This window comes from Mastigoproctus giganteus, chromosome 2 (assembly GCF_048544385.1).
Source record: "Mastigoproctus giganteus isolate SK-2022 chromosome 2, ASM4854438v1, whole genome shotgun sequence".
Lineage (NCBI taxonomy): Eukaryota > Metazoa > Arthropoda > Arachnida > Uropygi > Thelyphonidae > Mastigoproctus > Mastigoproctus giganteus.
In genome coordinates, this window is record NC_143576.1 from 238,047,869 (window position 1) to 238,073,298 (window position 25,430).

The 25,430-nt window shown below is 36.0% G+C and overlaps 1 protein-coding gene across 1 annotated transcript in view; it reads right to left on the reverse strand.

Annotated features, from left to right (window-relative positions):
• EDTP (Egg-derived tyrosine phosphatase) overlaps positions 1 to 25,430 on the reverse strand; it is a 198,408-nt gene that overhangs the window by 147,276 nt on the left and 25,702 nt on the right. The window contains exons 3-5 of the mRNA XM_090390242.1: positions 17,863 to 17,983; positions 8,977 to 9,052; positions 2,363 to 2,417 (exon numbers count right to left, since the gene is read on the reverse strand). Coding sequence (XP_090246368.1) covers positions 2,363 to 2,417; positions 8,977 to 9,052; positions 17,863 to 17,983 — 252 coding nt within the window. The remainder of the gene's footprint in view (positions 1 to 2,362; positions 2,418 to 8,976; positions 9,053 to 17,862; positions 17,984 to 25,430) is intronic.

Here is a 25,430-nt window from a genome sequence, read left to right on the forward strand (position 1 = left end):
ATGAAGAGCAGGAAAAACACTGACTGAGAAAATTGAGTATACTGAGTTATGCAAAGCCATTAGAAAGAGACTCAGAGAGGACATAAGATTTAACACAAGAAAAGTAGAACAAGCATTAACAAAGGATTTAAATCAGCAGCCATGAGCAGTAATACAGAAAAACAAATGATACTGAAACTGAAGAATAGCGATGGTGTACTTATAAACAGCAGAGAAGGCATAATTCAAATAGCAGAAGACTACTATAGAGAATTATACAAGGAGCTAGGGAATGATGCCAGCAGTGGTGAAGATGGATTGCAAAGTAGCAACACATACGACATACCTGATATTCTTCCTGATGAGGTAGGACATGCATTGAAGAAAATGAAGAATCAGAAAGCCCCGGGGGAAGATGAAGTTACTGTAGAGTTGTTAAAATTGGGAGGAAGAGACATAACAAACTGGCAAGGCTCTTCACAAAGTGCATTAGAAAAGGTGTGATGCCTAAGGAGTGGAATAATGCAATCAGTTTTGCTGCATAAGAAAGGAGATAAATCAGAAATTATAGAACAATTAGCTTGTTATCCCACATTTACAAGTTGTTCACAAGGGTCATTACTAACAGATTAGAAAGAATACTTGATGAGAATCAACCGAAAGAGCAAGCTGAATTTAGGACAGGATTCTCAACTATGGATCACCTTCACGTAATATCACAGCTAATGGAGAAAGCAAATGAATATAAGACACCATTATGCCTGGCATTTGTGGATTATGAAAAAGGCATTTGACTCCATACAACATAAGGCAATGTTTCGGGCACTGGAAAGACAAGACATAGATACCCCATATGTTATGATTTTGAAGAAAATATGAGAGTGCTACCTCCTTTATTAGACTAGACAAAGACAGTAGAAAATTTAAAAAGGAGTTCGACAAGGAGACGTAATATCTCCAAAGCCATTTAACTGCTGCCTTTGAGGAAGCTTTCAGAAGATTAGACTGGTTGCAGAAAGGAGTCAATGTGAGCGGAGAGTACCTAAACCATTAACGATTTGCAGATAACATTGTGGTCACAAGCCACAATCCCAAAGAATTAGAGGAAAATCTTAATCAGTTATGCACAGTTAGAAAGGATTTTGGACTAAAGATGAATATGGCTAAAACAAAAGTAATGATGAACAAGTATGCCACAGAAAGGGAAATAATGATTGAAGGAGCAGTAATTGAAAAGGTGGAGTCATACTTATCTGGGACATGTTATTAGCTGTAATAATGATAAACTGCTGGAAGTCAAGAGAAGAATAAATTTTGGTTGTATAGCATTCAGGAAATATAGTCACATACTGAAGAGCAATATCCCAGTTTGTCTGAAATGTAAAATAATGAACCAATGTATACTCCCACCTTGACTTATGGAAGTGAAACTTGGGCACTCACCAAAAGAATGGAAGAGAAGCTGAGAACTACGCAGCGAAGAATGGAACGAATTATATTGGGAATCAGACTGTTAGATAAGAGAAACACATGGATTAGGCAGCAAACTCAAGTAAAGGACATTCTTATCAAAACTAAAATGGTCTTGGGCAGGACACATAGCTCGAAGACATGACAGATGGACTAACAAAATAACAGAATGGTACCCAAGAGGAGCTAGAAGAAAACCTGGAAGACAAAAGGTGGAGATGGATAGATGAAATTAAAGAGTTTTTGGGTAGTAAATGGATGGCCAGTGCTCAAAACAGAAGGAACTGGAAAGTTGCTGGAGAGGCCTTCATCCTGCAGTGGATTGAAAATGGCTGATAATGATGATGATCACGACAAGAGTTTTTTTCTTCCAAAAATATCACTTTTTTAAAAATACAAAGACGAGTCAAACATGGCAGGTAAGAACAATTACAAAAAAAGTAGTGTGTGGCAGTGAGAGTTAGAGTTGGCATGATAGCCAGGGTGGGGGGGGGGGAACTGATGCCCTCTTTCCCTTGGTACCCTAAGCACATACTTATTTTGCATATTGATTAATCTGACAGACCATGGCTCAAGCCCCTTGTGACTGCTGTATTGTTCTCTATCTTAAGAACTCCTTTGATCTTGTGCAGTCGTCCCACAATATAAACAGAAAATTTATTTATAATGTTCGGGCAACCAGATCAAAATAAGAGCAAATTAATATATAGACAGTTTTCTTTATGATTTCATAAAATTCTACAAAAAAACCATAGTAGTGAGGTCGCTGGCTCAACTAGCCAGCGGCCTCACTACTGCAAGCCTATACACATTCAACAAACTCAATAATAAAAGGATTAAAGATGCTATTTCCAGAAATATTCTAAGTAAACAAAAAAAATATATATTAGACACTTTTGCATTAGATGCTTACCCTTGAGATAAAGAGGCCAATTCTTCTTCTTCTTCACTTACCGGGTCACTGTGGGCTGGAAAAACAAGGATATATATTTTTTTTATTATTATTTCCCCCCCACAATATATATATATATATTGTGGGGAGGGGGAATATATTTATATATATTTTTTTTTTTCTGTCAGCAAAAAGGAATTCATAAGTTGAAACTCAGCAATAAAAAAAAAAGATAATAAATGAAAAGGCATAATTTTGCCAGTAGATAAGGATAAATATCAGGGATCAAAACAGATTAACATAATCTTCAACAAGGTATATTTGCAAAAACACCAATATATTTAAACTTTTCTTTATTACAAGAGTAAGAAATTTTCACAACTTAAATAAAATCACTCAAATGATTTTATAAGACCACTATTTATTCAAATATATTCTTCCACTTTTCTAATACAGCAGTAGAAATTTCCAATCTTAATCACATATCCAGTTAAGTAAAACCACCAATAAATAAATTATATAAAAAAAATTTAAAGCATCTTTTTATAACAATTATAGAACAGCACAAGTGTAACAAACCATAAACTGAATATTAAATTTTCACATATAAATGCAAATTACAAACCTTAATTCATTTTTAACATTTTTTATATTTCAATGACAATGGAAAAAAAGAGTAATTTTAATGCAATTTACAATCTGTCCTTTTAGATTAAAAAAGTTTAAATACCAGTAAATTAGGTAAAACAATTTTTGAAGGCTGAATAAACAAAACATCTTGAAACTGTGAAAAGATGCTTGGGAAATGTAATGACAAATTACTAACAAATCAGATGACATTACAGGGCTTGGAGTACAGGAACCACTGTCAGGAAGCAATCATCAGCGGAAGATGAAGAAAGATGTTGCAGTCATTAACAGTAAAGGCATGGGTTTTAACTTCACAAGAGGAAACTAGGACAGTTTAAGGTGCTATATGGCTCCTGTGAACTGGGTGGATTGCTGAGGATGGCATATACATTGAATTATGGAATACTTTTAGTACATACATACCTTTAAGAAAATATTGCAGGAGGTGGATGCCAAAATGGATGACTGCAGAGCTGGCTGGTCAAACAGAGCAGAAAAAGACAGTATGAGACAGTTACAGTGATGAAAAGTACTGAAGCATACAACAGGTAGAAGTTGATCTGTAATACTACCACAAATAAGGTCAGGGAGACCAGGGCTGCATATGAGAAAGAATTGGTTAAGAGAGCAAAGGATGGGGACAAGGAACTTTTCATGTATGTGAATACAAGGAAGAAAAAAGCAAATCAGATTGGACTCTTGTGTACTGGGTGTGGGAAAGTCTTAGACAACCCAGATGAACTTTGCATCTGTCTTTATTGACAAAAGACACTTCATTCTGAGAAGAGATTGTGCAAGCAAGTCTGAGCAATATGAAATTAGTGATATCAAAATTACAGATTGTTTATTAGAAATAATTTGAGCATAAAGGCAAGTAAGGCTCCCATGGCTGATGGCATATACCTGTAGTTTTGGAGGAGAGCACTAGGAAGTGTATTGAACCATTGAAGTTAAGCAAGAGAGCATCTTTGGACTCAGGGGAACTTCCTTCAGATTGAAGTGCCACAGTATCACCAATACATAAAAGCAGTTCTAAGAGTGTAGTTGGTAACTGCAGGCCGGTTAGTCTAACTTCAGTGGCAGGAAAAATCTTAGAGGCCATGATTAAGAGTGCAATCCACAGACATTTAGATAGCTATGGCATTCTGGACACAACATGGCTTTAAGGGCAAATCATGCTTAACTAACTTAAGACTATCTCAATACAGTAACTCATGAGCTGGATTTAGGGAATAATTTCAACATAGTTTATTTGGATTTTAGCAAGGCATTGTACCTGTACTGCACGAGAGGTTATCGTACAAACTTGAACAGGTTGATATTAATGGCAAGATTCTAAGATGGATTGCGATTAAATGGATATTCTTCAGATTAGTGTAATGTCAGGAGCGGGTCCGTCAGGGATTGTTTCCTGGACCACTCTTGTTTCTCAACTTACATAAATGACATAAGTGAAGGGACAGAAGGCATGATGTAAAAATTTGCAGATGACACAGATTGGCAGTCAATGATCAGTGCCAAGCAGCACTCCTTCAGGATGACTCAAACAGACTTCAAAGATGGTCAGAGAAGTGGCAGCTTTGTTTTAATGCTGCAAAATACAAGGTCTTACACTTGGGGATTAGCAACTCTCAAATTATACACTTGGTGGGACTGAATTAAAAACAGTGGAGGAGGAAAGAGATCTGGGAGTTACAATACGGACAGATGTGAAGTTTTCTGAAAAGTATAAACAAGCAGCCAAGAAAGCCCAATAGTGTCCTATCAAACACTATCCTGTAGACAGGGAGGTCATGGTCCCACTGTATAAAGCTATTGTAAGACCACATTTGGAATACTGTGTCCAAGTATGGAGACTTGATCAGAAAAAAGACATTTGAGTTCCTTGAAAATGCCCAAAGACAGGCAACTCAAATGGTGAGATCAGCAGAAGAACACTATGAGGAAAGACTCCAACTGAATGGGCTACAGAGCTTGGCAACTAGGCACCACACGGGTGATCCAGTTGAGGTTTATAAGGCTCAGAAAAATGAATGAAGATGGAATTCTTACTGTTACAGAGAATTCCAGAACTAGGGGTCAAATTGAAATTAGACAAGGTTTTAAGGTTTAAATTAAGTTGAAGTTTTCTTTTAGCCAGCAAGTCACTGGTATCTAGAACAAGTTGCCCTCACAGGTAGTTGAGGCTGACAGTTTCAATAAATACAAAGGTCAAATTGGATACTTACCTCTTAAAGGAAGCACACTCTCACTCTCTCAGCAAAAGCGTGTGGCTTCCTTGTATCATATGGCAAATACTATTACTAACTGGGCATGATGTAGAATTATTGATACATCATCCTTTATGTTGTACTCTACAGCTCTTAGCATTTATTTTCCCCTCCCCCGTATTTCGCACAAAAACTAACAAATGCAGTGTATGATGTGTATTTGCCCTTCATTTTCCAAACTTTATCCCAGACAGTCTGGAAAAATGTGAAGAGGATCCACAATTCTTTCCGACTAAGACATCTAAGGTAACTTAGACATCAGTGCTTTGACGTATGCCATTTGATTATGTGTGGTAGGACAAAGCAAAATATCCCCCACAACTTGTTTTGAGCCTTTCTTGCCACTGTGCATTTGGCATTCCACCATGGTTTTGAAAATGGTGGAAATTGGGTCAATATCCTCTGAATTGCTATTACAGCTGCCTAGAAAATACTTTGTGATATACCTCACTGCATCATTAATAGGCTACTTGCTGACTTGGGTGATATTAAACAATGCCAGATATTTGAAGGCACTGCAGTCACCACTACCATAAAAGTAGTCTTCAACTACATTTATGGTAGTTAAACTATCTTTGGAGAAAAAAAATGGGAGCATATCAAAAGATCAATTACAGTAAATTTACAGGTAGCCTGTGGAAAGTGTTAGAACCCATATTTAGAAGGGCAAGGTCATTGTTTGAACATATGCTCAATAGATCGACCACTTCCATTGATGTCAGCACTACCCCACAGTAGTATGCCCATTGAAATCCCCTTAATAGAAAAAAATAATAATAAAGCAGCATGTGTATCCTGTGAGCACAAAAGATGTCTTATTTTATGTGAAAATATCTATGACGGCAGAGTAAAACCGTTTAAGTTTTTGAATGGTCTGATCGAAACTTACTTATGCTACTTAGACGGTTGATGTTGATCAAAATATTGAGAAGCAGATTTTATTAAAGTTCGTATTTTATTCTTGCATAAAATTACTACCTGCTGCTTACTCTACAGAATCAACGTTAGTGACCGAGTTAGCATCATTTAGGAAGTGATGTCATTCAAAATCTAACAGCCACCTAATAAGATGGCAATTGTCATTTCCATAAAAAAAAATTTGTTGACAATCAATTGCGTCATTTCCATTACCATAAGAAAATTGTGGTGCTGCCATAAATGTTTTCACATGAAAATGGGACAACAATTGCTTAATGAGATTATCAAGTTCAGCCTGGGGATGTCATTTCCAGGTGGCAAATAGATGGAGCAGACAGTTAAGAGGAACCCTACTGTAAGGCAAACTGCTACCACCTCTAAACTGGTGGCGATTGGCACAGCTTGAAAAGGGGTACGGTTACCCACAAGGATAGCAACTCCTCCATGGGTAGGTACATTCCTATCTCTGTCTTTGCAAAAAATTTAACAGTTACACAAGTAAGAGTCCTCATTTGCTTTTAAATGTCTCCTGCAAGCAGAAGCAAGTTGGCTCATGCTTGCACAGGAAGGCCACTGCAAGAATTCAAATGTGGCCATTATTTAGATCCATTGGCTTCCAAATGGCAGAGCTTTGCCTTCTCAGCCTGACTTTTTTGGGAAGTATGGACATTATCCAGTGTCCATATCTTCCTCTGCAAAAAGTTCCAAGACTGCTTTGTCATTTGTCTCTTTCTTGGACAGCAAGTCAGGTTTTTTATTTTTCTCCATAGCATTTTTTTTTAGCTGGAGGTGGAGCAGCAAGTGGTATCAATATGGGAGTGGCAGCTGATTGGTTGTTTTGTACTGGCTTTTGATTGCTCAAAATGTAGCATACAATGGGAGCAAAAGATTCTTTTGGTAAAATTGTCATCAATTTGAGTCCCAACAGATTGCTTCCCTGCAACCTTCTGAGTATAAGTGGGCTTATTGCTACTTATTGGCATTACCAGTTTCCTAGCCTCCTGATATGAAATATTCAGCTCTGCTTTGTGTCACTGTATTTGCTTTTCTTGTTGTTTCCAACACTAGCATGCACTTGAGTATGCAGAGTGCTTTCATTCGCAGTTGACACAAGTTAGTTTCACCATACACTAATTTCTTTAGTGATCTTTTGCTCCACAGCAAGCACAGGCAGACACTCCACAGCAAGCCATCTGCCATATTTCTGGCATTTAAAACATTGCAGGGGATTTGGGATGTATGACCTTACATTATAATTTATGTACCCATCTTTTATCAAGTTCGAAGATGTTCAAAAATGAAATTTAAGGATAAGGTTTCTAGTTGGCTAACTCTTCCCATCCTTATGTATGGAAGTTCTTTTCATAGCTATCACTCCTTGTGGCTTCAGTTTAGTGCAAATATCCTCCTCAGTAATCTCAATGAAGTCCCACCTCTTGATTAATTTGGTGTTCTGTGTAGTATTACTACAATTGGTATTCCTGCAAATGATGTTGCTCTAAGTAGCTTCTCAGAGAGACTTTTTTTTTTTTAAGATGTCCCCAGAACAAAACCTCTTAACTGATTTCAGGAAACCTGCTAACCCCCTCTGTATAAAGAAGGGTGATATTTTCTCTATAATCATCTCAGTTTGGGAATGTATAATCAAAAACTTGGAACAGGACCTCAGTTCAGGGCCTTTTTGCTGCATTGATATTGTCTGTTTCTTCAGTTTTGTTTTCTGACAGTGACCAGGCTGAGACACCCAGAAGAAATTTTCTATTAGTTCAATGCCTGGGCTCCCCTACCACCACAGAGCCCAAATGGGTCACCCACTACCAGGCAAGCAATAAATGCTCTTTGGAGGGCTACCCAAACACCATAGCACCACCACCAGCCTGAATCCTGTCCCTTGGACTATAAGATTGGGGCAGTGCATTGACACGGTTGACCCTTGCAGGTTAACTCACTAGCTGACTGATCCTAGCCGGGCCATCCATCTTGTAAAAGCAGGACAAAGTGGTGTGTTGAAGCAGAGACCCTCAACCACCAGAATCCCCCTTTCCAATGATTGCACCACATGGCAAGCATGCCATATTCCTGTGATGTTAGCCTGGAACCTCTGCTGTGGGCATTGGGTCCCCTCACCACATACAGGTGCCCACATTGAGGGAATGTGGGAGGCTGACAATTTGAATAAATTTAAAGGTTAACTACCCCCCCCTCAATTTGGGTACTTTTATGTGGCGAGGGGAGCTATCACTGCATACAATTTGCGGTAGCATATAATTTGTATATGCTTATCTACTTGGGTTTTTTTTCTTTTGCCAGTGCAGCAAAAGCCTGTTGCTTTCTGCATTGTACAGCAAATACTATTACTAAATGTTTCCTTATCTCTCTGTTTGCCTTCTCAGAATCATGTGATTTAGTTTGGACACAAATGACAAGACTAAACTGGCATTTATTCATTCCTACATTAACTACTCATGATTTTCAGAAAATTTCTTTTTCCAAATCAGAAAAAAAAATCCTGTAAATAAAAATTATGCATAAATTAATTTGAAGGTAGTTTGTTATACTGATTTTTCTGTAAAACTAGTTTTGTTCAAACAGGGCTTCCAAAATACTATTAATAAGGGAGAGGAGATTAGACAGAAGAAGCTGTACATGCTTATCATGAAATATTCATTTAATCAGTACTCTTTAACTGGATGTTACTGTACTTAAGTGGATAAATATCCAAGAGCCCCTGTAATACTAGGATATAAATGCAGGATTATTTTCTTAAAAATAATGCTTTGTACAAGAAATAAATTTGTGACTACAGATTTTACTTACCAGCAAACAGATATTCATATCCTGACCGGGTATATATTTCAGGTCCACCAGAAAGTGTTGAAGACCTACATATGTACTGAAAATAAAAAAAAGGTTTTAAAAATTAATGATAATTTTTATGTACTGCTAATTAGTACTTTGCATATTACAAAAGATACATTATAAATAGTTCAAAATTTTCTAGTATCCTATATCAACCAACAGAAACCTATAGTAGCAGTAGCTTTTTGAACAGTGGTAAACTCTGCCTCATCCAAATGAAAAACACAGGAATCCCTTGCCAACTGCATGGAATAAGGTTTAAAGAACAGAGTTATGGGGAAAAAAACAATTATGCCAATAAAATATTTCATTTTCCATGAAAATGAGTCTAATATACATAAGGAACCACCAACTGGTGAACTGCCAATAAATTTTTAACAGACCATGACCTCAACCTAAATGAATAGGTTTTTCTTTTTTCATGAAGTGATTATTTCAGTTTGCATTTTTGTGAGTACCCTTTAATCTGACGTGATATTTAAAGAATATATAAATAGCAATCATATGTTACTTTATTATGTAAATAAGAGAAGTTTACCTAAATATGACACGTAGAATACTTCCGTACGATACTCTCCAGAAATTAAAACGAATAAAAGATTAATGCAAAATGATTACGGTAAAAAATCAATTGAACACAATTCAAAAAAATTAAGGTTAAATGTAAATTTTGAAATCCTATTTTCCTTCCTGAAACAGACAATGCTTTGATTGTGTGTCGTGATCACAGAAATGGAAATTACAGAGTATGCGACCTTAAATAGATTATTTTTGTCCTCTTGCATGCGTGTGAAAACACCACAATTATTGTCTTTGGGCACGAGCTCAAAACACCACAAGTCTGAGATTAGATATGGATGACAAATGTTAATAGAATTCTCATGCAATTTAATTTCGACGGTTTCTGCAATTAATAGTCTCAATTATGTTGGACATTTAAGTATTTTGGCCTCATTAAATAAAAATGTTTTTTGTTATAGGAATGAAAGGCCAATTCTGGCCTTTCATGCCATTGAATTGGAATAAAATCCAAATTTAACATCTATCGTAAACCAATAAACACACCGGTATGCATCCACATTATAACAGCTATCACCTGTTCACCAACAAAAGAGCTATTATCTTTAATCAGTTTCTCAATGCATATAAAAACAGTATAAAAAAAAAAAAAAAAAAACAGTATATCTTAAAAAGATATACTAGTAAGACCTATTTAAAATAGCTTCCTAGTTTCTAAAATAATGAAAATACTTAAAAATAATAATTTGATCTAATTAAAACATCCTCCAATAAACTGCTGTTCAGACAATCCAAGTTATTAATTATTAACCATACGATACAAGGAAACAGCCAGGCTTTTGATGCACCAGCCAAAAATAAACAAACAAACAAACTACCTATGCAATATGCTCTGACATAAGTAGCACCTATCCAAATGACCTTTGAATTTCTCTAAGTTGTCAGCCTCGATTGCTCAGACAACTTTTTGCAGTAATTAACAACTTACTGGCTAAAATGGAAAGTCTACAATCTAGTCTAAAGCTCTTCCTTGTAATCTGAATTAATGACCCCTACTTCTGGAATCATTTATTCCAGTGAATTTCACCACATTAATTTTACTTTTCCTCTGAATTACAGTTGGGTCTCACCTAAACCACCTATTCAAAAAGTCTTTCCTCATATGGATTTTCTTTTGCTAATAATACCAAAACATTTACAATATTTGAACCTTTTCAAGAAGATCTCTGCCTTTATGAGATGAAATCTCCATACTTGGAGAGAGAAAGTATTCCAGATGCAGTCATACAATTGCCTTGTACAGTAGGATTACAGCCTCCCCATCACTAAAAGCAAATGTTCAAAAAAAAAAAAACCAACAGGCAACTTGGGCACTCTTGCCACCTGCTTGCAATGTACAGAGAACTTAATGTTTACAGGTATTTGAACTCCCAAATCACCTTCTACAGGGTGTCCATAATGTTTCCAATTTTGATATTTTTATTCAGAATTACTTCAAGCTACAATCACGAAACACACACCACCTGAAATATCAATTCAATGAGTTTTATGAAGGTACAAAGTCATTGGTAAAGATCAATGTGGACACCACAGGTAACTAACAATAATCAATCTCCTGCCCCATGCTGCGCTTCATTTCGTGATTAATTTTACCAAAGGCCTTTGTGATCTGTGCCTTCAGCTACTGCAGTGTCATTGGTAAATAAAATTCTGTTTATACTCCAGGATGACCAAACGGTAAGAGGAGTTCACAAGATAGAATACAATAAACAGCACTTAGCAGTCACGGGCTTGAACCGCAGTCAATCAAGGCAAGTGTACTTATGCACCCGCATGCCTGACCACTCTGCTACAGCGGCCATAGTAGAGGGATGTACACATTGTCCTTCACATAACCCCACAAAAATAAATCCTGTAACAGATTTTGTTGCATGAAATGCTAACATCCCAGTCAACATTGTCATTCTGGAAAATGTAGTGCTGCATAGTGGGTAGAATGCAAAACTGGTAGTCAGATGCCAATTTAAAAAAAATTTATTGAATTGATCTTTCAGTTGGTACGTGTTTGAGTGTAGCTTGAAGTAATTCTGAATTTAAAAAAAAAAAAAAAAATCAACATTTATGGACAGCCTGTACATATACTTATCTTTAATTCAAGCTCAACCAAGGGTATAAGTCATTGAGGTCCCCCCTTGAAGGGAGAGGGAGGAATCATATTCCTCCCTCATAAGGAATTTGTTTTTCATTTTTAATAATATAGCCTCAGATATATTGCGTGTAACCATAACCTGCAAGGCCCCTAATAGTCACTATCATTAGCAAAAATCATACTAAATCTAATATTAACAAAATAACAAATCAAAAGTATCAATGTCATTACTACATAAGGCTTAACATTGAAAAGGCACATCAACTGGGGCTAGCACCTCTCAACATATGCCATCAATAACAACATGAGCCATCTGTTTCTGCAAGTTATATGCCAGCCTCACCTTATTAATATATACTAAATATAGTATACATAATAGCTTTAAGATCAAATTTATGTTGAGATTAGCATAATATGCTAAAAGGTGCAGAATATGAAACTGCAATAAGATTACGAACGGCTGACTGGCAAAATATAACTGCTAGCCCTACAGATAGTTTTATTCTTACATTAGAATATTTAGACAAGTGTTTCTATAGCATAATGGGCAGGAAAAGGCAAAAGGAATAGTGGTAGTGCCTCAATTTCCCTCGAAATATTCTAATAGATTTTGAGGCATAAGATACGAGAGTTAGATAGCAAATAGATAAAAGTAGAGGCAAAGACAGCAAACTACTTCGGAAAATTGCCAGGGGTCTAAATCCCCGTCCCTTAGTTGATTTCATTGTGTAAAGAAACTTTTACCATTACAACTAATATTAAAAGACTTAAATGTATAAATGAATGCCATAGTAAAAGCTAGTATCAAGTACCGCAAGACAATCTTACAGGAAAGTGCAAAAATTTTACCGATACGTCATAGCTTTCAAAGCGTGGACTGACCCGAGCTACAGCGAGAAATGAAAGAAAGTTCAAAGCTCCCTCTGACATGCAATTACAGACACTGCATCCACCAATTAAAAGCAATATGAACAAAGGCGACCTTGGGACAAGATCAAATGGGGGGAAAAAAGAAAAAAATTATTCCACTATGGGTACAACTTTTTCAGAGTAGTAGTAGTAGTAGTAGCAGCAGCATGTGATGCAAGAAAGCAAATGTATGAGCTTATGCAGCATCAGAAAAAAAAAAAAAAGCATTCCCTCCAAATGCCTGTCCAGTTCCTCCTTAAAATTTATTCAACCTATCAACTTCCACAACGACAGATGGAAGTTTGTTCCAGCAATTAACCACCCGCTGGCTAAAAGGAAAATTTCCGCACATCTATTCTTTCTTAATTTGAATTTATGCCCCCTTAGGTTCGTAATCTGAACAAGCGGAAGGATCCCATCAGAATTCAGCGTGCTCAACCCATTCAAGGCCTTATATACCTCAATCAGATCACTGCGCAGGTGCCTAGTCTCCAGCCACTGCAATTTGCAGAACTTAAGCCTCTCTTGGTAAGAGGATCCCTTCATTCCCCTCACCAAGAGAGAAGTGCAAGACATAGATCAACAGTTCTATGAGAAGTGCCTAATATATACATAAGCTCAACATAAGACATGTCTTTAGTGAAACCTCAAGTTCACTAACTATATCTTGGGAGCAAATATTGACATGCCATAATTTTATAGCAATAAAAATATTCTCTACTTAGATACTTAAATATAAATTTAAGAGGGAAACCATTTTTACTATCTTGTTAAAAAAAAAAAAAAAAAAAAAGTCAGTGAAACTAAAATATTAACTAGACTATTAAATATTCTTAATCCTTGCAATAGAATTATATTCCTATGAATTCTACATGAGATGTTCGAATGCCAATGTGTGAGATTTATTGTCGCAAATTTAAAATCTGTACGTTTGTCGTAAACATTCGTATCAACCTTCCCAGCCTTAATTTTAATATCAATATCTAGAAATGTGGCAGCTATAAAACTATCATTATTGATACATTCAAGCTCCAGATCTGAAGGATAAAAAATAGCCATATCTTGCAGAAAATTTGCCTCATTAATAGCAATAAGGTTAATATATATATATAAATAAGGCACTATTATTAAACTTACTTTCAAAGTGGTGAAAATATAGATTTGTCACTGTACATGAACTACACGCACCCATAGCTATACCTGTATGTTGCCTATAAACCGCACTTCCATCGACAATGAAACAATTAAATAAACACAAGTCTTAAATTATCCAAGTAATATTTATTGCAAGGTATAACCCTATAATATGCATTCAAAAAACCTTTCTTAAATTATCATGTGATATACTAGTAAACAGATTTTTGAAGTCATACGTACCAATATGCCTAATGTCTGTGGTACTGGTATTAAGGTAATCCAAACCTTTCCATTATTTAATATAATCTTGGTGTCTCCTACCTTACCCAATACAATTTTTGACAAAGATTCTAGCTTTTTATGTGGTACTTCTATGTAACCATCTTTACAAAAGTTATAAACCTAAATGCAATGGGGGACTTATGAAATTTAGGGATCCAATGCACATATGGAAGTTTAGTGTTATAGCAGTTAAGTTTTAATTTTTTTCTCATAGCAATCAGTCATTTGCTAGTAATATTACTGTTAGTAGTGGCATGTAATGCAAGAAAGCAAGTGTATAAGCTTATGCAGCATCAGCAAAAAAAAAAATAATAAAAAAATAAGTAAAAATTCACACAACCATTCCCTCTAAATGTTTGTCCAGTTCCTCCTTAAATTTATTTAACCTATCAACTACCATGACAGATGGAAGTTTGTTCCAGCAATTAACCACCCACTGGCTAAAGGGAAATTTCCGCACATCTATTCTACACGTACAAAAAATAGTTGATACTATTTTGTATGTGGTACTGTTGTTAAGCTCATTAGCCAAAGAGGCAGTATAAAACTTTTTACAAACAATTTTTATAGGGTGAGGCTAGCATATAACTCTCAGAAACAGATGACTCATGTTATTATTGGTAGCATATATTGAGAGGTGCTAGCCCCAGTTGATGTGCTTTTCAATGTAAGCCTTATGCAGTAATGACATTGATACTTTTAATTTATTTTGTTAATATTAGATTTAGTATGACTTTGCTAATGATAGTGACTATTAGGAGCCTTGTAGGTTATGATTACACACATATCTTAGGCTATATTTTTAAAAATGAAAAACAAATTTCTTATATTTTTGCAGGTGTATGTAATGTTAATTACAATCTGATGGCATTAATTCATTATGACAATTTTACTTTTGAGTTGTTTATATCATTTAGATATTAGAGATTTTTCCTTTTGTATTTATATAACTATTGTAAGAGTATAATTGGTACTATATGGGTAGTCAAACATTGGTATAAAAGTACTCAGTGGGCCATAAGAACCTATAAAGACTAAGATAGCCTGAGTTGGTTTATGTTGCTATACCCTAGAAATAAACATAATTAGCAATAAAATAAAAATACATAATAGCATTTGGAAGACTAAATTCATAAAGCACAATTTGTTATGGGTTGAAATTAATTATAATAATCAGCATAGTTTACCCATAAATTGAACTACATAACTTGTGTAAAGCCATCATTTGATTTTACACTACTTATGTAATTTATTAGTAAACTATGGTGTATTTACACCGATATTATATAATTAATTTCAACCCATAACACATTATCCATTGTGCATTTAGTCTTCAAATATTATCTTCATCATTTGGCATCTCTCATATTGTGGAATTAACTTCACAACTGCAATGGTATGTTTGCATTACCAGGGTACTTGCCCACCCACAGATGAGCAAGCCACCAAGCTCCAAAAGTGTGCCGTCTGGGTGGTGCCCACTGAGAATAAATAACGGTAGTCTCCTCTACCAGAGAAGCGTTGTTTATTCAAACAACTGCAATACCTGGTATCCCATTGTGAAGGTAGCCATAATATGAGATAAAAATCAACCAATGTCTTTACACTACTCATGTAGTTCAATTTATGGATAACTATGGTGTATTTACACAGATATTATATAAAATAGCATAAAACAAAATGATTATGCAGCTAATTATTGATAATCAGATGCAGTGAATGGCACTTTTTCGAGGGCTAACACCATTCAATATATCTCACAAATAATTAGCAAGGCCATCTGTTTCTGACTGTTATCTGCCTGGTTAACTAGGTCCAAATAATTAATTATCATAGATGCTTTAAAGTTTAAATTTAATAGCAAAGATAACAGCTAGCCTGACAGATATCTTTGAAACAAATATAATACAGAAAAAGAGTGCCAACCATAATTTTCACTTCAGATGGTGTTTTTTATTCATTTTAATTAAAAGTGAAAATTATGGTCGGCACTCTTTTTCTGTATTATGTTCATTTCAAAGATATCTGTTGGGCTAGCTATTATCTTGCCTGTTTGCTGTTAAATTTAAAGGTTAGCATAGACGTCCTTTTGCCGATCTCATCAGGAGAGTTACCCGTCTTTGCACCCTTTCAAGAAGCTCGATGTCTTTCTTTAGGTGTGGTCTCCATACTTGAACACAGTATTCAAGTGTGGTCTAACAAAAGCCCTATATAAATGGGATTATCACGTCCCTATCTCTACTTGCAAAAGTTCGATAGGACACCATGGGCCTTCCTTGCAACCTGTTTACAATGCTCAGAATTTCAGGTCTGACCCTATCATAACACCCAAGTCCCTTTCCTCCAGTAGTGGGTTTAGTTGAACTCCACCAAGTGAATAAGTTATTTTGGGATTACTGTTTCCCAGGTGTAATACCTTACACTTTGGATTAAAGCATAGCTGCCATTTTTCTGACCATTCCTGAAGTCTATCTAGGTCTCTCTGAAGAAGCTCAGCTTGAGTGATCATTAACTGCTCTACCAATTTTAACATCTGCAAATTTAGACCATCATGCCCTCTATCCCTTCATCAATGTCGTTTATGAAAATTAAGAACAGTGGTCCTAATACTGATCCTTGGGGAACCCCACTTCTTACATCAACCCAATCTGAGGAATAGCAATTTATCCCAACCCTCTGCCTCCTGCCATCCTGCTATCCATCTAAGGATTTTCCCAGTGATTCCCACCTGTTCCAGCTTATAAAGCAACCGCTCATGTGGGACTGAGTCAAAGGCTTTGCTGAAATCTAAATAAACAATGTCGAAATTATTCCCTAAATTCAGCTCATGAGTGACCCTTTCAAAATAGCAAACCAGATTTGTTAAACATGATTTTCCCTTTACAAAACCATGCTGAGTATCCTTGAGAATTAATTCTATCCAAATGATCCTGAATTCCACCCTTGATCATTGCCTCCATGATTTTCCCTACCACTGAAGTCAGACTGACAGGTCGATAATTTCCCACTTCACTCTTAGAGCCACCCTTATGTATGGGAAATACATTGGCACTCTTCCAATCCAACAGAATCTCCCCAGAGTCTAGTGATGCTAGCATAATTAGCCTCAAATGGTTTAATGCACTCACTTACCACCTGCCTTAAGATTATAGGGTATATTCCATCAACTCCAGGAGCCTTACTGGCCTCTAGGCTCAAAAGTTTTCATTAATCTTGCAAAATTTCAATATCATTAATTACATTTTTCAACTTCACTCCCACAATTTCCCATTGCCACAAAAGGTTTTTCATTTGTAAATATCGATGCAAAATAACTGTTGAGTTCATCTGCAATGGCAGCTGGTGTATTTAATACTATCCCTTTCCCTTACGTAAAGGTTCAATCTGGTTTGTCCTGCTCTTCTTGTCATTCATATATGTGAAGAATTCCTTATCCACCCTCTTTGCTAGTGCTTTCTCATAAACTGCCTTTAACTGTCTAACCTTTTCTGCGGTTCTATTACAGATCATCTTGTAGTTGTTATAGACTTCAGTACTTTTTATTGCTCTGTAACCTTTCGATGCCACCTTTTTTCTGCTCAAGAAATGTTGCAACTTCACTATTCATCCAGCTTGGAACCCTTCTCATGGAGTATTTTTTAATGGTAAATACACATTCAAGGCATCTGCAATTAATGTTTTAAAAGCATACCACAGTTAAATTGATGGCATTAATCTGATCTGACATACCTTTTACATCTATTCCAATATTTCATAATTGATATACACACACACTCTAGTTTCAAAAAATAAATATCAATAATATAATAAAATGAACTAAGTTGACATACACTATTTAAGCAACTCACCTTCCCATCAAAGAGTATTACAGGAAAAGGGAACCTTGCTCGGCAACGGGCTATCCTTGCTTTCAGTATCAATTCCCTGAGCTTGGATGGATCACTTAAGGTGTCATAAAGACTTCCAGATCTGCAAATTAAAATATTTTCTTCTTATTCAAAGTAATAAAAGTATTCTAGAAGTTAAGAATTACTTAAGTGTTTTTGACATCATTTCTCAAAATATCCATTTTGAGAAATGGTGATGTCAAGAAGGAATTTAAGAAGATACAAAGGGCTGACACTAAATACTTAAGAAAAAGGACTTAGGGCAATGATGGATTTTTTTTTTTTTTTTTTTTTTAATGAAAACCCCAAACACGAAAGGTATCAAAACCTATAGTACTTAGTACCGTGCATGGGTTAAAGGAGAAGTATGGGGGAGGGGACTTTGCTCTAGAGACTAAACATGGGTTTCACCACTTCAAGCCTCCAATAAGCAAAGTGGTGGTATTTCACCGGTTGATGAAAGTCTAATCATAGCTTCATCACATTATTAAATTAACATAATCATGTGCATGCTTATAATAGCAGAACAAAGCTCCAATCACATTTAAGAAAAAAAACAAAAAAAAAACATTAGGAAAAGCACAAGGATAAGTTTTAGGCAAAGCTATTTTCCCTTCTAGCAAAAAATTAATACTATTAACATATCACTGTCATTGATGACACATTATCATGTGACAGTTATGTAACTGTATTGAAAATAATCAGGTAATAACATTGTTATATTCTTCAAAATACATTTTTTGCCTCAGTTGACAATTGATTACAGGTATGCAATTATCAAATAACACTAAGAAGGAATACATGTGGGCACTCCCCCCCATTTTTCACCTTAAAACAAAATGGGAAAATAAGAACACTTCGTAAAATAGATTTAGGAATTACAAAAGAAATTAGACCAGTTTATTTCAGTGGTAAAACAATGCTTTTCTTTAGTATAATCTCTCAAAACATTTTAAAAAATATGTTTTCCTCCTAGTGATATTTATTCGAGCCAATGGGAGAAGAGGGCGGGACAATTAAGTCACCACAAATGCACAGGTAAATAATTACCTTGTTGTCTTCCATTGAAAGACAACTGCCTCCATAATGTTCACAAACCTCTTGCACATGCTTCACTGTCTAATACATGACCACACCTGGAATCATTTGATGTTCCATTGTAACTTTTTATACATTAATGTCAGCTAATGAAGGCACCCATCATTCCAATATAATTGGTATGTTTGTAAATAGTTTAGTACTGTATTTTGTAAATAGTTTAAATATTTGTAAATCTTTTAGTCCCACTTTTGGATCCAACAATATTCCCCATACATTATAGAACCTGAAGCAAAAGGCCTTTTCCTAGGTGACCTATGTAATGGCAGGTAAATAATTACATAGTGATATTTATTCAACCTTGCAAATGCCGCGTAGTGGGGTAGCCAACGGGAGAAGAGGGATGTAGGTCACATAGTACAAGTGGGCGGGGCAATTACATCACTACAAATGCACAGGTAAATAATTACATAAGTCACTTCCTGATTAGATATCAATCAGTGCACTTCAAAAGGGTGTCTTTTACGTAAAAAAAAATTTGACTTATTCCATTGTATGTCTAGATTTTACGTAGAAAATGCATGCGCAGGGGTTGGTGAGCAAAGCAAGCAGGGTCGAAGCCCCCTAGTTAGCACTTAAAAATAAAAAAAATTCAAATCATGCAAAAATGGTTTCCAACTAAGCAATTAACATCAAATGATCAAGGAGGGCAATGAAAATTATATATATATATATTTTTTTTTTTTTTATGTGAACCCCAAACACGAGAGGTATAAGAACCTATAGTACTTAGTATCGTGCTTGGGTTGAAGGATGAGAAGATGAAAGAAGATATTTGTTGACATGGACTTGAACTTCTGTAGATTTTAATATTCAGGAAATACGTATGAAGGAAGGTTGTTCCAGAAAACGGCAGTTGAATGAATAAATGAGGATGATAAAGTTGGTTCTGTGGGTTTGAAGTTGGACAGTAAATGGATGTTGGCTGGTGGCAGCATGTGTTCGGATTGTTTTGAAAGAGAGAGAGCAGGTATTATAGAAGCCAATTCAGAAGAACAGTGCCCATGGAAGTATCTGTAGAAGAGGCATGCAGTAGAAACAGTGTCTATGAGAAAGCGAGTGGAGAGACTATGTTAGAGATGAATCATTAATTAACCTAACTGCCCTCTTCTGAATAGAATCAAGAAGCCTGAGAGAGGCTTTGGGGGCACCACCCCAGATGTAGGAACCATATTCCATGGCAGGGCAGATTTGCGATTTATATAGAGTGAGCAGCTGTTTGAAAGAAAAGTAACGCCAAGAGCAAAAGAGAAAACCAAGTTTTTTAGATGCTGAGGAAGCAATATTTGTAATATGCTTGTGCCAAGAAAGATTAGAAGTCAGGGTAATCCCCAAAGAGATATCATTTTGCCTAGAAATCGGAGTGTCACTAAAAATAAGCATAGGAGCAGAAGAATCATTTTTGCGAGATAAGACAAGACTGAGTTTTAGAAGGTTTGAAATCAACTAAGTTGTCTTTGCCCCACTGGAGAATTACCTGAAGATCAGCATTTAAGGAATTGGTAGCAGATTTTCAAGAAGTTAAAGCTGACTGAGCAGGACAAGGTTTCTCAAAATGGAAAGTGGAATGCAATGTGCTATCATCAGCAAAACTATGGATAGGATTTCCAGTCAATGGAAGTCCTATCCTTGGGGGGACGCCAGCATTAGAGATGTTAGAAGACAGAGCCATCTACCATCACCCTCAGTCAGCAATCAAAGAGAAAACTGGATAACCAATTACTAAAAACAGTTGGTAAACCATAAGATGGAAGCTTGTTTAGAAGACCTTTATGCCAAACACGATCAAAAGCCTTTGAGATGTCAAGAGCAACTACTTGTGTTTCACCGAACCTTTCCATTGAATTAATCCATAAATGGGTAACATAAGCCAGAATATCACCAGTGGATCGACACTGACGGAATCCATACTGGCTATCATTGATCAGACGGAAGGTTTCTGGGTAGTTTAAGAGTTGGTGGTTAATTGATTTCTCCATTACTTTAAAAAGAGTAGAAGTAATTGCAATGGGATGATAATTGGATGGGAGGGATTTGTCACTCTTTTTAGGAACTGGCTGGATATGAGCAAATTTCCAAGCAGAAGGAAAAACACCTTTGGAATAAGAAAGTGAAAAAAGGCAGCAAAGAACAGGAGTAAGTTCAGGAGCACAGGTTTTGAGAACAAGTGGAGAAATACCATCAGGACCTGGAGCTTTCTTAGCATCAAGATTCATCAAAATCCTTCTGACGGAAGACCACAGGAGGCATTGAATGGAGCATGTTGGGAATGGTGGGGGGTGTTTTTCCAAAATCAATACATGAGCTGGAAGAAAAATGGGATGCTAGCAGGTCAGCTTTATCCTTGGCTGAAGTAACAATAGAACCATCTGGTTTGGACAGAGGTGGGAGCAGAGATGGCCAAAAGTTGCGGCCAATAGCTCTGGCAAGAGACCAGAATGCTCGGCTACCATTAGGGCAAGAAGCAAGTTTTTGACTCTTAGCCTGTTCAAACTAGTTTGGACTGATTAATAACTGCTTTACAATTGTTCCGAGCTTTGGTGTAGGCAGAAAATGGAACTGAAGAATTAGAAACAAGCCAATTACGATATGCAACATTCTTCTCTTGAACAGCCTTAGCACATTTATTGGAAAACCAAGGTTTAGATAAAGGACAAGATTTTAAAGTGGAGTGTGGGATAAAGGATTCCATTCCTACAAGAATAATTTCACTGACACGACCTGAGCAAACATTGACATCAGAAGTTTTGAAACAGTAATCCAACCAAGAAAAAGAAGTCTCGCAGGTCATCCCATTTTGCATTCTTGTAATGCCAAACAACACAAGGTTGGGAATAGCCATGAGATAAAAATGTTCCATTGGAGAAGAGACAATCACCAAGTTGTGATCTGAAGTGCCTAAAGGACCTCTCACTTCAACCGTGTACTTAGAAGGGTTGTTTGTGAGAAAAAGATCAAGTGCATTGGCTATATGATTAGGATTGTCCAGTATCCTTGTAGGTAAATGAACAATCTATGCAAGATCATTAGTAATTGCAAAAGCCTCAGCATCTCGACCTGCTGGGTCGGTGTGACTAGAAAACGGAAGCCAGCTGGAGTTGTGAACATTAAAATCACCAAGGAAAATTACCTCACTGTTAGGAAAGTTGGACTGGAGAAAGCAAGTTGCAAAGAGAGGAAGTCAAAGAGCTCAAAGTGATTAGTAGAGTTGGGAGAATGGTAGAGACAACAGATGAATTTGACACAATGAAGTAGAGAAGATCAAAGAGAGGAATTTCCAAGTCTCTGACAGGGAATATCAGAACAGACATATGCACAAGTACCACCTTTGAGGCGAAAGGAATCATACAGCGAATAATTTGGGCATCTGAGATGAGCAGTAGTTGAATCAACCGATAACTGAGATTCTGTCAGAAAAAGTACGTGGGCCTTGGCAGACTAAGTGGAAATGGACATCGTTGAGATTAGAATTGAGACCACATATTTGTGAAATGAATTAAGTGCTTGGGAGGTTTAGATCTTTTCGCAGATAAGCTTGCTCTATTATTTTGACAATTCGTGGTGTATTTAATAGTAAGAAAAAGTGGATGGGACATGCTGTATGAAGTAATGAAATTTTTGGATATGGCATACATGTGGTAAGAATATACCCAGATCCTTGACATAACGTGGCCTCGACAATGCTCCCCGCATACACACTACTCTGACTCCCTCCAGTCTATCTGGCAGAGTAGAGGTAGCAAGATTATACACTAGCTGATCCGGAAGCCTCCTAGAGAGTTACCAATAGGTTTAGTCCGGTGTACTAACTAGCGGCCAGCCTGCGAGCACCGTTTTAGAGCTGTACCCTCGAAATGTAAGGAATATTGGATCTCACCACGACGTTCATCATAACCTCAAAAGTCAATCATACTGCATGATGGAAGAGATAGGGAAGGGTTGACCAGAACTTAGCTCTAGAGACTAAACATGGGTTCCACCACTTCAAGCCTCCAATAAGCAAAGTGGTGGTATTTCACTGGTTGATGAGAGTTTTGTATGCCAAAACACAGAAAAACGAACATCAAGAAAATGATACACACCATCTGATACATGAATAAATTAGTGCAAACATTAATCTTAAAATTGGATACACTCAGGAGTTAAAGAAATGGGGAGGTCACATATCATCTGGAGAAAGCCTCGAATTGTACTATTGAGCAAAAAAAAAAAAGGTACATTTTAGGAGGTGTGGCTATTAAATAATGAGACTGAGCAACTACTACACACCAAGCACCTGTGTAACAAAGGCACAGCAATTGACCTTGAACCCTTCCATAGTTGTCTGCTAAGTCACATTCCAGAACACTCATTCATTTTGCAATGAGACAGGCTTTTATTAACTTTTGTTTTTGCAGTTTTCTGGAAAACTAACAGACAAAAGAATTAAATTAAGAGTCAACCTCAATTTTTTTTTAACAAAAAGGAAAACCACTGAAAGTTAAGAGTTGTTAAGTTTATGGGGAAGACACTGAGTTAAGAGCTCATGCATAAAGGATTTTTAGGAGGAAAAGAGAATAGGGAAGACAAACAACCCAGCATCAATGAAAACTAAAATGCAGACCAGGTAAGGACATTAATTAGAAATGATAGTCATTTAAGTTAGAATGCTTGCATCAGAACTCAAAATGGACAAAGAAAGACAAATTTCAAACTGAAAATTTAGGCAAGACAGTGTGTGCCAAAAATTTTTAATGAAGATCAAAGAACAAGAAGACTCCAAGTTTGTGAAGATGTTTTGGAAAAAAAAAATGAAGATAAAGACTGAGTACTAATTACTTGCAATGACAGTTGGCTGTTCCAGTACAACCAAAAACTAAATGATAGTTAATGCAATGGAAGACAAAACAATCCCCAGACAAAAAACAGAAAAGAATATCAAAATCGAAAACCATGCTTCTTGTTTTCTTTGATGTTAAAAGAAATATTATGGCTGAATATGTCCCACCAAATCAGAATTTCAAACCAAAACATACTACATTAAAGTTCGGACAAAGCTATATGAAAAAATTCAAAATTGTTGGATGCTCTATCAAACAGAGCATGTATTATGTGCTCCAAAACAATGTGGAGTTTGCCAGTTTCTGGTCAAAAAAAAAAAAATAAAATAAAATAATATATACATCCCTGTGTGCAAACATGTACCCAACTCAAACTTAGCCCACTGTGACATGTCTTTCCTAAACTGAAAAGTGTACTTAAGGGAACCCATTTTCATTCCACTGAAGAATCAGGAAAAAAAAAAAAGTGTTAAAAAGGATTTACAGAAGACTACTTCCAGAAATGTTTCTGTGCTTGAAAGAAATGTATGGAGCAACATGTGCAAGCCCAAGCAATTATTTTAAAGGGGATAACTTGTAAGGTACAAAATACTTTATATGCAAAGAAGCACTAATAACTTACAATTTTTTTTGATAGTAACCTGTTGAGAGAACCTTCAAAAGGACTGAATAATGTATTCTGCAATAAATTCATCCCATACAGCAACTAATTGGAAAAATGGGATGGATTTCATCTCCCAGAAAACATTCCATGACCATCTGTTCATCAAGATCATTGATGATCTTGATCAGGACAGACAAACAGTTGCACAATCAAGGATACATACATTCATTTAAGAAAAATTTCTATAAAACTGAAATATGGTTTCAGTAAACCCTTACTAACCACAGGGACTGTTAATTTCACTTTTGTTTTATCCTTCCTCACATAGGAAAGAATTTTTCTCCCAGTTACTCTGATATACTCAAATATGTGACTATTAAAGCTTATTATCATCCTATTTGTGCTAAAAATAGTAGCAAAATGTGGGTGTATAAGCCACTCCTCCAGACAATTCCTAAATTCATATTAAAACATTAATTCATGTATGGTACCAAGTACTGTAGGTTATAATACCTCTCATGTTTAGAGTTTTCACATATATAAGAGTGGTTCAAACTACAAGTTCAATAGAGAGAACAAGTACCCAATCAATCATACAGGCTATGAAACTATAACCCCAGCCATCAATTCATCACAGGTGCTGACAGAATAACTGAATTCTGATTTATTTTAAAAAATATGGCAATTGTTATTATCTAAATAAATTATAAAAGCTACTTTTTTCCTTGCAGGTAAGAATTATTTTTCATAATTTAAAATTACAATTAACAAATATAATTCAATTAATATTATAATTTATGAAAAGGATCTCTAATACTTGGCCATATGTTTCAAAATTCCTAGTTATGCTTCTGCTTATACAGATGACAATATAATTTATTACGGGTTGTGCCCTTTCTCAACAGATTCTATTCTATCATTGCATCAACATCATATACCTCATGTTTGGGGATAGGTTCCTATATTTATGCATTATGGATAGCAAACCAGTCACCTATACAAAAATC